The sequence below is a fragment of the Hippoglossus stenolepis genome, chromosome 20 (assembly GCF_022539355.2).
Source record: "Hippoglossus stenolepis isolate QCI-W04-F060 chromosome 20, HSTE1.2, whole genome shotgun sequence".
Taxonomy (NCBI): domain Eukaryota; kingdom Metazoa; phylum Chordata; class Actinopteri; order Pleuronectiformes; family Pleuronectidae; genus Hippoglossus; species Hippoglossus stenolepis.
Window position 1 is genome coordinate 15,198,879 of NC_061502.1, and position 12,781 is coordinate 15,211,659.

Genomic DNA, 12,781 nt, shown 5'->3' on the forward strand with positions numbered 1-12,781 from the left:
AATTTGTACATAAACCATGAAATGTAACCTCATAACATGATATTCTCATCACTGAGAGAAGAAAACAATTTCACGCTGCTGAACGCCAGCTCTGAGGTTCGAATGTGCGAGCAACTCTCTCATTTGCACACACATAACATCAACTCCATCTGATGGCCGGACCCAGCGTACGGTTAGTTTGAAAAGCCGCAGGCAGTTCACCCTGATTTCAGAGAGCAGAGTGAAAATTTGCTGCTGATGACAGATCATGTGAAATGAAAGTACTTTTTTACATCCTCCCTTTTGTGTTTGCATCTCAGCGGGCAGCCAGAGCGCGGCCATAATCCCCCTCCCAGTGTGGACATCACTCAGTGAATTCAGCCTCTATGGAAACGGGCAGGCGGTCGGACCGCTGCCATTTCACAGCCTTAATTAATACCAAACCTCTGCACCCTTCACAAATTACAGCGTATACCGCACAGCGCTGGCGCAAGACAACAGTCTGCAGTCTGCAATAAAACGGTTCCTTCACGGCCACATTAAAACGCAGAGCGGTAGGTCAGAGGACTTCTAGCTTATAACTGATTACTGTTGGCCATCAGCTCTGAGTGTGCAGTCTGTATATTATTTGAGAAGGGTGGTGAAAGAGAGCTTAAGTAGCGCTGTCCAGGTGGCAGATTCTCAGAGGGATCCTCCACTGTGAGAGCCAACCAAGGACAACCAGCGGAGCGTTTGAGTTTGGAGGGGGAAGGGAGGAACTGGCCACCCCACAGTGCCCCGCAGGCTGCGGTCTGCAGCCAGTGCAGCAGTAGGTAACTCTGGAGCCAAGGTGGAGTGAGAAAGGAAGGGAGGAAACTCAGAGAGAAACCATGAAAAATGTGGAGCATGAAAATGTCTCCCTTGGTTTATGGCAGCGCAGCCTGGCTTCCAAGAGAAACACATCTTTAAATTTAACTTGAGATGATTTTTTTTCCCTCCTCCTCCTCCTCCTTCTCCTTCTCCTTCTCCTTCTTCTTCTTCCACTCCCAACTGCTGGCAAGGGCCTGGTTTTGAAAGCAAGGCCAAGATGCTTGGAAACTGCGACCATGTTAAAAAAGCACTCAATAATGTGGCTTTTTGGAAATGTGGCGACAGCTTCTGTGTGAGGGGCTCAGCTTTCAGTGTTGGTGAACATGTTTGGTACGTGTGCAGCTGCAGAACAGTCCGCTCTATAAAAAATCTCAGGATTTACACGGCGATGGTATATTTACTGAAGGTAAATCTGAAGTGGAGGGGGAATAACGTTGAAACAGTTCATTCAGTTACGTATTCCGCAGATTCTTCTGGGGATATTTCAATTTCGCACACAGTCCATTAAACATGAACTCTCTAAAGGCACTTTGGACAACGTGCAATTCACTCGTTCCTCGTTGTAACTTCAGACCAACTCTTTTCTAATTCTGCTCGGGGAGAAACATAACAACTGCATTTGGCATAAAAGCCCATAAATAAAAGACCTGATACGGGTTATTTCAGTGAATTGGATTAAAATGACGGGGCGGCTGGAAACACTTTGGCCTCCTATCAAATTGAAGGTTTGTACCATGTAATAATATTTTGCTAGTCTCAGGAGGAAGTCATCTCTCATGCCGATGATTCAGAGCTCATTTGAGGAAAGAGCAGCCCAGCCAATCTCATAAATCAGCGTTTGATGGAACAAACATACCTCAGAGGGAAACAGAGCATCGACAACCACTCCTGTGCTTACAACGACTGAATAAAATGCCCCAGCGATGATGAACACATCTTTTTGGGTGTGGAGCTGAACGCACGTTAGCCCAAAGCTAACACCTCGGAGTGCAGATTGCCATTAAAAACATGAATTTATATTCGAGGTTTAAATGCTGTAGGCGAACAAAGCCAGGGTATAATTTAGAAACACATTAAACCACAGTGAAAAGCAACTACTGTACAATTTTGAGATACTTGCTCTTTGCTCTAGTATTTTCAGTGTCTGCTACTACTTTTATTGTGTTGCTTTTACAGCTGTAGTTATTTAAATTAATCTGATTTTACATAGAGAACACTCAAACGGCTTCTAGCATATGGTTGTTATAAGATAAAAAACTCAACAGTTCAAAATACACATTAAAAATCACTTTAGTCAAAATATGTGACGCAATAAAACATAACCTCAGATAAACATGTTCAGTTATTTAACACAAAACAAAAAAAATATGAAATTGCGACAAAACACTAAATGATTTTACTTTTAACTGCTAATGATGTTTTGCTTTTGAATGCTTTTTACATATTGTTTAGAACAACTAACAACCCATTCATTTTTTAAGTTGATTTTCTTCATCCACTATAATACCCATGTTGTACTAAATCAAATCCGTAAAAAATCTAACCAAGTAATTTTTTAGAGTGTATGTAAAATTAGCTGACAAGGTGCAACATTAAGAATAATAAATAAAAATACAAGATATTACAGGAGCCATTCTGTCTGCAACTGTCACATGTTACTCTTCATATGTGGTTTACTGGGGATATTGAATATTTCTACAGTGTCATATTGCCAACTTTGGAAAGAAATTGTACATTTACTCAAGTATTGTTTATGTACAATTTTGACTTTACTGTTTAAATCCACTTGATTTAAATTAATGCAAGTTAATTTGCAGATTAAATATTTTACAGACAAACAGAAAAAATACGACGATTTCATAAAACACAAAATTGTATAACTCATTTACGATTTGACAGCAACAACATCAAAGAGCTTCTTAAGCATTTATGAATGATAATCCAATAATTTGATATAAAATAATAAATGTTAAATGGGTTTTAAAAAATTGTATGACCCATTTCCTCGAAAGGACTCAATTAAGTTTGAAAATATAATTTTGATGATCACATCATCGTCATCATCATCATCATGACAAAAATTTACTCCAGCATCTTAATTTGTGAGGAAAAAGACTTAATAAGATAAACCATCTTCACACATTCTACATTTGTTTACCGCAGTTTCTCAAGCACTTGTTGAGTTATGGCGTAGCCTCCCCCCCCCCCTGCTGATGCATTACGGCAACTGAGGAGAAATCTCCATCAGCCTATCAAGCAACTTCACAGATAATGCCTCAAAGCGCTGGAGACGTCACAGCTTTTAGTCCCGTTAATCCCTCAGCCGCCGCAGACAGAGAGCCCCTCCTCTGCTCTCACAGAGCCCATTTGTTTTACACAGTTACTTTTTCAAAGTGTTAAATATTGGCGAAATCTGTGAGGCTGGTTTGTTTTATGGGTTACCCCGTCCCGGGTTGCCAAGGGGGACATATAGGACAGCTTTTAATGGAGGCGGAAAGGCTGACATTAAATACCGGCCAGATGGACTTTCTCCTATCCTGCTCATAAAAGTTCTTAGGACAGTTCACAAATCAAGGCCTCTCAGTATTATGTTAAGCGTTTGGATTGTTATTGTTATTGTACATTTGCAAATACTAATGTAATTTATCGCTTTTCGGGCATAATTCGAGACTTAACCCACCCAGACATTTAATATGTATAAGCATTTAACAGTTAATATTAAGTTGATGAAGTGCCTGGTGCTTTTACTGCCTTCCATGGAAACTGGCTTTCATAACTCTGACAGCGTTTTCATCCAGCGTGAATCAAGGAGTGGAGATTAAGACGAGTGCCATCTACTTCATAACCGTTTCACGGGCCCACGGCTAGTTTACGAGAGGCAGCGCTGGTGTTTCGGGGGTAAAATATCTCCTGTGTGGAAAGGAAGCAGAAGGCAGCAGGTATACTGTAGAGTCAGGCCAGAGAGGGGAAAATGAAAAGTGAAATTCAAGATGCGAGGCTAAAACGGAAAAACGGCAGCTCTCTGGGGGTCAGTCCTCTTTCCGGAGTAGAGGAAAGTGGACCCCGTAGTAGAGAGTTTGCGGTGGTCCAGGTTTTTGGGTCAGTCACTATGATGTTGCTGTTAACATCACAACAAATACTAGAAGGGTTTCCTGACTGAGATGTAATGATATCTGTGGAACTTATATCAGGAATAACATTATTTAATAACCGAGTTGTGTTTAGCAAAGTACTGTAACAAAATACATGATAAAGAAGTACTATTTACAGGCACCTGATCATATCTGTACTCCACTACTGGCACATTGTACTTTACTTTATCTACTCATCAGTACATTAATATATGATAAATATACATATTGATGTACACCATGATATGATCCAGTGATGTAATTAAGAAACCAAAAACTATTTTAAACAGTCTATAACATTTAGCTTGGATGTGAATTCATCAATAATACTGATCCAAATAAATAATAATATTTAGCAGCACTAGAAGAAGAAGAGTACTTTAACTTTCACCTTTTTTTTGATGATAATACATTTATGTACTGAAGTATTTTTAAACTGTGATGTTGGTAAATGATCTTCACACTTATTTTCTGCTGATCTGAAATTAAACTTGTTAAACTGAAGAGAGTGTGTCAGCAGCAGTGGAAGGAGTATTCAAATATTTAACTTGAGTAAAAGTAGTAATACAACAGTGTAAATAAATTCTGTTACAAGTAAAGGCCCTGCATGTAAAATGTAAAAGTTAAAGTACTCAGTATGCTGAGTGGCCATTTTTGGAAATAAAATATTGTTTTATGTTATAGTTTATTCATTAATAATATATCACATTTCTATACTTTATACAAAGTAACTAGTAAGTTGACGAGTGTGGTCACAGTAAAATATGTGTCTCTGACATTTAGTGAAAAGGTATAATTAAATGAAGTTACTATAGAGTCGAAGTAACTTAAAGCTGTAAGTACATTAGGCTACTTGAGTATGTGAACTTAGTTTCCACCATTTCCTGACACTGACACACAGAACTAAAACTAACTTTGACAACTACAGGACCAATATATGGAAGTTTATTAAAACAATATCACAGAATTTAGACCTTAGAATTAAATGTAGAAATTGTAATCGAAATAAATGCAATTAAATTGAAGGTAAGTGTTTCAAACAAAGTAGAGACATACTTTTTGTCTCACCAAATAATAAACACCCTCTTTGGTGTCTGGTTCACGATGAGATATTCACGCACTCTGTATTTCTAAAATCCTGTGTACGGCCCTGCTGACAGGACCAGGTCTGCATACTGAGAACTTTTACTTACTTATGTACATAAAGTAACACTTTGAACGCAGGACTCTGAGTCTCTTTACAGTGCGGTGCCGCTGCTGTGACTTAAGTAAATGGCCCGCGTGTTTCAGTGAGAGCTGCTCTCAGCTTGTTTTCCATCAGGCTTATTTTTCCATCAACAAACCTCTTAATAGCCGAGGCAGGCGTGGTGTATGAAAGCTTAGAGTGACAGACTAACTCAAATATGATTCATCAAATTCTCTACAAGGTCATTGGAGCTCTTAAATAAACACATACAAACACATTAACATATATTACTGCACTCAGACTTATCTCGCACAATCTCTATGTTGTCCCCGCGCCGGAGGAATTTTCTGGAAACGTCAGTGATTTATTTTGCACCAAATATACTTTACACTGAGCAACAAGTCTGAACAGTTATAATGATTACATGGGAATAAATATTGATATTTTTTTAAGTCAAAAACTCGAGTGTAGTTGAGAAATTTGGCCTTGAAGAAAAGTCATGTGAGGGTTATTCCAGATTTATGGAGAACTTGTAAAATATAATTACTCTCACAGACACACACACATATAGAGCTAATGCAAAGGGAGGGAGTGTGTCATGACATCATGTCATTAAACATCCTTAAGCAGCTTTTATTGTGCTGCACATGTGAGTTTGGTATAAAGTGGATTCCTCCTATCTGGTCATCTCGGAGCTGACACCATTCACTGTCCAGATAAGGCTGATTGAAAAATTACACTTTCAACACTGCAGCATCCTCAGGCGTGATTTTCGTGTTAGTCATAATCTCAGAAAAAGACGAAGTGATGTGGAATATCAGAGCTTGGAAAAATGACCGGAGAGGGAGGTTATGAGCAGCACTATAAACGGAGGAGATGTTGATTGTATCTTTGTCTGGATACATAAATTATACTCATCCGGGTCGTCTGTGCTATCTGGAGCCAGCGAATGTATACAGACTATAAACTACCCTCTTCATCTCCTCCTCCTCCTTCTTCTTCTTCTCTCGCTCTCTGTGCCAGGGCTGCAGCGTCCTCGGGAGAAATGAATGTGCTGATGGGAAAAGGCCTGAAGACGTTGACATTTATCATGGAGGCAACGATTTGGACGACTTGTCTGTTGATCGTATTTACTTTGTCTTCAGCGATCAAAACAATAAGTGGTTTTAGTTCACAGACAAATATTAAACAAAATAGGATTCCAACCAGAGTCCTGCAGGAAAATCGTGTGATTTATGAATCTGCAAATGATTTGTGTTTATTTGCCTTTGTGGATGAAACCAGTCGTTTTGGCGAGCGGCTGCTTTTATCCATTTGTTTTGTTTTATGGTCATATGCAACATCTTGATTTCCTATTTGGGTCTGATTTTATTGGCTGCTGGGTCTTTTTATTCCATTTTAAATGCAAAAATTTAATAAAAATAACCCATTTCAAATTAAATAAAACAATTTAAAGTGGATATTTTAATACCTTGCTTATATTAAACCAGCTCAGTGTCCTTGACAAAAAATTTAATGAATCATCATGAGTGAGCAACTTGCAAATTTAGAGAGGGCGTTATATGTAAGAGGAATAATTTTACATATTTGATTTTATACTTGTTTTTTATTGATCTATTATTGTCTATTGTTTTATTGATATCCTGATTTTTCTGTTTTTTTATTAAATGTGTGAGGTGTTGAGTGTTTTGAAAGGCGACCATATATAAAATGCATTATTGTCTTTATAACAACAACAACAATAATAATAAAGATACTAATGCTACTAATAATAACAATAATAATAATAACGATTTTCAAAGTAAGAAATATTTTATTTACAATATTTTCAGTGCAAATTATTATTAACAAAATAACACAATATACTGTATATCCAGACCAAAAACAAACAGGGTACATGAACACTGCCGATGTGAAGTTCTGAGATTTCATTAATAACGTGAAACAAAGTGGCTCATAACCTAAAAAGTAAAATTCACAACCGCACATTTTCTTTTCCTTCACATGAGGAGACAATGAAGATAACATCTAATAAAAAGGAACAAATGAATTTGGACTATTTTCCTCGTGTGTGGGTTAAAATAATGAGTCACGTTAAATAACAATACAGGGTGACTCCTCTGGTTCACAGGATTTAAACGCACAGGCCTGGGTGTGTTTGTTTATGGCGCTGACTCCTCATGTGTTTTAACATCACTGTCGTTCTTCTGTCGCAATAATAATAATAATAATAATAATAAAAACCCTTTATGTCTTTGTCCATCACTTTAAAAACCTCCAGGCTTCATATTAGCACCTGAGAGGAGGCCGCTGTGTCTGTGGCCGTGGCCGCCGCCGGTGTGCTGCAGGCCGGCGCGCCACCGCTCATGATCACGCTGGTTTTATGGAGCTCGGAAGCGTCCAAGTGTCCGTCGGAGTTCTCCTCCTCCGGGGCCTCCTCCGAGTCGCACTCGCTCCGGCCCTCGCCGCTCTCACACTCGGACTCCTCCGGCTCTTTGGGCTCCCTGCTGCCCGGCTCCGACGCGCCCTTCTCCGGCTTCTCGTCCTTCTCCTTGTCCTTCTGCGCCTGGGCCTCTTTGGAGTGTCTCCACTTCATCCGCCTGTTCTGAAACCACACCTTCACCTGCAGACGCACATCAGACACACAACCTTTTTGTTCTGTGCACATTCAGACAGCAATTCAGTGGCATTCAGCTGCAGGTCCATGCGTTTAATTTCCCTCAAATCCTGCTTTATTTTCCAGCCAAATAAATGGGCCTCATAAAAAAAAAAAAACTGGTCACAATGCTTCTAAAACTTCAATTTTTAATTGATTTTGCATTGTAATTATAAAAAAGTAACACACTCTATATAAACTTCCACCAAAAGCTAAAAGTGCCTGTAAATATTTTGTATCTAACTTTTATTTATGAGATGTGAACCCAATTTTGCATGGAAAACAAAACAGCAGCATAAACAGTGCAATACAAATTATTAAACACTTAAACACAACAGGAAAGTGATGTTAGAATGAGTTTAATGGTTTGAATAAATTTTCCTAATATGATAATAATTAATAATAAAATGTGAGAAGTTCAGTTTTCAGCTATGACGTTATTGGCGACACGTTTCCTGGTAAAATGAAGTGACAGTTTACAAGATGTAAACAAGAGCTGTCATTGCTCAAGATGAGGGGGGGGGAGCTGACCCTTGCTTCTCAGACAATCAGGTTGCACCATCCATGCATGGTGAGATATGCCTTTAAAAGCCTCAGACTACAACTCTTATATCTTTTATTCATTCTTATTCATTCATAATTCTAGATTTAGATTTCTTTCCTGGTTGAATTTATAAAATCGTGTGTCTGCTTGTACAAATGATATCCTCTGGGTGTGTGTGTGTAGCCGCTGAGGCTGTAGATCCAAACACAGAGGTGAACATTTCACTTAACATCCACTGCTGTCACTTCACCCGTCAGGGCTGTAGCTACACCATTAAGGACACGGAGGTCATGTCCCCCTCCTCTATTTTTCTGGGTTTGTGGGAGTTTGAGCAGCCTGCCTGTGTCTGACTTACACATGATGTTTAAACCTGACCCACCACATGCAGAATTTAAGATGAACAGAAAATTATATTTATTGATAAAAATACAGAGTTAGTAAATATGACAAAATTCGAAATGATAAGAAAATCTGGGAAATTATGAGGAGTTAAGAAGGGGGGGGGCTCATATAACCCCAGTAGGCCTGTTCCTAAAATCCTGGCTGCAGCCCTGTGGTTTTATTGTTTTATTGTTTATTTGGCCGTGTTCAAAACTGCAATCAACAAAAAAACTGCATCAAAACCAAACAAATTCCTAAAATAGAGTTGTTTAAATGAGATGACTACACATTGCATAGAAATTTATTAGTTAATATTAATTTTCAGGTTTATTTTGCAGCTCTGTCTTCAAGAAGAGCATACTTCACTGCCTCTCTAAACCATTTCTGTAGGTTAGATGTAGTTTATTTTAAAAATGTATTATTATTGCAACATTTATTCCACAGGTAGGATCGAGGCCTACACCTATAACATCTAAATCCACGGGAAGGAGTCGAGGTTTGTTCTTACCTGAGCGTCCGTGAGGCCGAGCATCGCAGCCAGCTGCTTTCTGTCCGGCTTGGTGACGTACTTCTGAATCTCAAACCTCTTCTCCAGTCCTTTCCTCTGCAGGTTTGAAAACACGGCCCTCGACCACGACCTTTTCCTCTTGTACGTCTGTGGCATTGTGTCTTTCGTGAGGACGGCGTAGGGACCTGTAGAGACGACATGAGGAGGACATGAGGTCAAAACACGCCAGTTCCAGAAAGCGGAGGTACATCATCTGCAGGTGCACTCACACCTCCAACATGAGAGCATGTCTCCTGTCTGTTAACAGTCCTATACATGTGTGGACTACCTGGGAAGGTGTCCTGAAACTGATGCTGGCCTGAGTGTCTGCTGCTGCTGCTGCTGCCTAGTGAACTCATCATGGAGGACGCGTCGCTCATCCCGGGGTCTATGGAGGAGAAGTACTGGCTGGCCGGAGGCTGAATGGGGATGTGGATCCCTGACTGACGGTTCGAGCTAACGATGGACGTGAGATCTGTCACAGAGCGAGAGATGATGGGCTTCAGTCAGGAGACAGTTATCGCAGTGACACACAGGCACACTATCACTGACTCTGCTCTTTACTGGGGCAACTTTAGATGTGTAAGGAGACTGTGGTTTTAACATCAGCCTGCAGGGTTTTCTTGCTGGAGTGCTTTTGAGCAAAGTTCAGCTACACTGGTGCTGTGTGGAGCTGAACCTGACCTCTGACCTCTCTGTGGAGGGGGCAAGAGAGGAGAGGATTTCCCCACAGGACTCTTTAAAGTGCAGCTTATGAGGCGCTCTAACTACTGTGTGAACAAGTCTGTCAGTGTTATCAAGAGGAGTTTGTGCAAAGTTAACAGCTGCTTCTGGTTCGATGTTTTCAGTTTCTAAACTTTGGACATAACTTTATCTTTTCTACTTACATCACATGATTCAAAAGTATTTTAAGGGTATAAACACATCCCTGGTGATTGTTTTCTGTGGATGACATCACAAGGAGCCTCTCCACAAACACCACATAACTGTGTTGGAAAGTTTGAGGGTAATAAAATATCTCTGCTCACCTCTTAGCGACAACTTTTCTTTTCCTTTTGGGTCAAAGTCCGTCGACAATATCCGATCAATTCCGAATTTGAGGTCTTTGCTGGAAGGCGGCGGAGCGTGTTGGGAGGTAAATGCAGTTCTGGACACTGAGGTCAACTGTAGTCCGTGTCTGTGGTACGGAGACGCCGGACTCATCCGCGCACCGTACGGCTCCGGCGCCACCGGGGAGGGACGCAGCGGAGAGCCGCCGGAGTGTCCCTGCTGCGCACGGTGGTGGTGGTGGTGGTGTCCCATGTGCACCACGAGGGCCGACGATCCCGGGATGTTGTCCGCATCTCCAGCCTGCAAGATGTCTGCGATGCAAAACGACGGTTTCTTGATCGTATCCACAGCGAAGCCCCCCGCGCAGTACGCGGACCAGAGGCTGAAGTTTGACGCGTAAAACGGGTTGAGCCCGGCCGTGTACATCCCGCACTCTTTAACGCGTCTTTTTGTTTGTCTGAGGAGAGAATAAAAGCAAATGCATGTATAAAAAACCCAGGGGTGGCGTGTCGAGCAGGAGAGATGGACGTCCTCTTTGCGTAAGTGCCAAAATCGCTCTCCCAACTCTGAGATCCTGACCCTGCTGCTGCGCTCTGAGGTTCCTCCGCTGACACTGATTGGTTGCTCTCTGAACCAATGGATGTTCTGCTCTCGCTCACATCATTACCCCTGCGAGTTTGGGTGATGTGTGACCCCTACACACACACACACACGCACACACAGAGACACACGCACGACCGGGGACACTTCGAGGCAATTTTGATCCTGAGATGATGGATTGATCACTTAAAGAGAAACTCCTATTTTTACGCACACTGACCAGCCACAATACGCATGAACTCTCATTTTAATTTCTATTATATCACTTAAAACAAATTATTTTCTACTAGTACATTCATTAGATTGGATAATTATTTTAAAGCAGTGTTAAATCAGTCAGTTTGCAACAACTAAATCCTGCAAAAGTAAAAAAAAAGGACGCACACAAAGTTAGAAAATTAAAATAAAAGTTAATAATTAACCGAGTAAAACTGACGTGTAACCCTGAGCGTGCATCAGCCGCACTCATCCTGTTATTGATGCGCCCTGATTCGCCTTAAATCAGCGGATATTCCTGCAAGATTCGCCCCCAGAAATAGAAGCTGTTTTAGTATTTTAGGATGCAGCAGAAATCCTTATTTCTTCCGGCGCAGGAGGGAGGCGAGACTTCATAATGACTGTTAGAACTTCCCTTCTTCAATATTTGTGCAACTTTATCTCGACCTGCAAGTTGCACGGTGACGCAAATCCGTCCCCATGCTCATAATAAACACAGGAAATCTATTCCCCCTTCAAAACCAAAACACAATTAACTTCAGAGGCGATACTTCATCCGCAGGGCCCCTCAAGATTCACACGTCGGGCCCCTGGACAGTGGGAGAGTTTTTAGAATCGAGGATTTAAATAGTAAAATCTTTTATTCTCCCTCTGCTGCGTCTTTATTTGGAATAAATGACCCTGAACGAGAGCTTTAATTCCTGCAACATGAGAGAACAGCTCATTCTCTTTGCCCCCTGTCACCACTGCACTCTCCGACCTGTCAAATAAAGGCCATGGAAAAACAAACTAATATGCTTAGTTATATACATCTATATGGTTTATACATAATCTTATATATTTATATAAAACACTATTTATTTATTCTGTCAGTAAAGATGACACATCTCACAAACACACACGCACACACTCGCTCTCTTGCTCTCTTGCTCTCTCTCACACACACACACACACACACTCTCTCTCTCTCACTCTCTCACACACACACACTCCACTCTATCACTCTCTCACTCTCTCACTCTCTCTCACACTCTCACTCTCTCACTCTATCATTCTCTCACACACACACACACACACACACACACACACACACACACACACACACACACACACACACACACACACACACACACACACACACACACACACACACACACACACACACGCTCTCTCGCCTCTCTCTCTCTCACACAGACACACAGACACACAGACACACACCACAGACACACAGACACACAGACACACACACACGCACCCGTTATTGGGAACAATGGCCTGTGAAGTGAGTCCTCCTTCATTTAGTGGTGATTCATGCGGCCGGACGAGGCCGATGACCCTGACCGCCTCCTATCTTTGGACGCTCCTATCATGCTGTTTTCGAGTGACACTTTTCCGGGTTAAATTTAGAAAAGTTTTTTTGTATTTCTTTAAAAAAAAAAAGAGAAAAAGCGTTTGCCCTCCATCACGCAGTCAAAACAATCCAGGGAAGAGGATGTGCAGGACGCAGCAGGCCTCCTGGTTATTTCAGGTGCTGATGAGCTTTTCAGAGGGAAACGTTAACACAATAACCTCAGATCAGAGTTTACACGCAGGAGATGTCAAACACAAGAGAGACTGACAGGATCAACTTATCTCAGCTCAT

The 12,781-nt window shown here is 41.1% G+C and overlaps 1 protein-coding gene across 2 annotated transcripts; it reads right to left on the reverse strand.

Moving 5' to 3' along the window:
• Positions 1-6,938: 6,938 nt before the first annotated feature.
• On the reverse strand, positions 6,939-11,245 carry hlx1 (H2.0-like homeo box 1 (Drosophila)). Of its 2 annotated transcripts, XM_035144512.2 has the most exons (4): positions 10,302-11,245; positions 9,563-9,748; positions 9,235-9,419; positions 6,939-7,768 (listed from the first exon to the last, which is right to left on the reverse strand). In XM_035144512.2, the coding sequence occupies exons 1-4, from the start codon at positions 10,747-10,749 to the stop codon at positions 7,430-7,432; spliced, it is 1,158 nt and encodes a 385-aa protein (XP_035000403.1). In that variant the 5' UTR covers positions 10,750-11,245; the 3' UTR covers positions 6,939-7,429. The 2 variants fall into 2 exon arrangements, with proteins under 2 accessions (XP_035000403.1, XP_035000404.1); XM_035144513.2 differs by lacking the exon at positions 9,563-9,748 and having other exon boundaries at positions 10,302-11,226.
• Positions 11,246-12,781: the final 1,536 nt, after the last annotated feature.

Coding starts and splice junctions, on each gene's coding strand:
- hlx1 (XM_035144512.2), bottom strand. CDS start 10,749: ATGTACACGGCCGGGCTCAACCCGTTTTACGCGTCAAACTTCAGCCTC. Junction 9,749..10,301: donor AGAAAAGTTGTCGCTAAGAG/GTGAGCAGAGAT, acceptor GCTCTGTGACAG/ATCTCACGTCCATCGTTAGC. Junction 9,420..9,562: donor GTTTCAGGACACCTTCCCAG/GTAGTCCACACA, acceptor TCGTCTCTACAG/GTCCCTACGCCGTCCTCACG.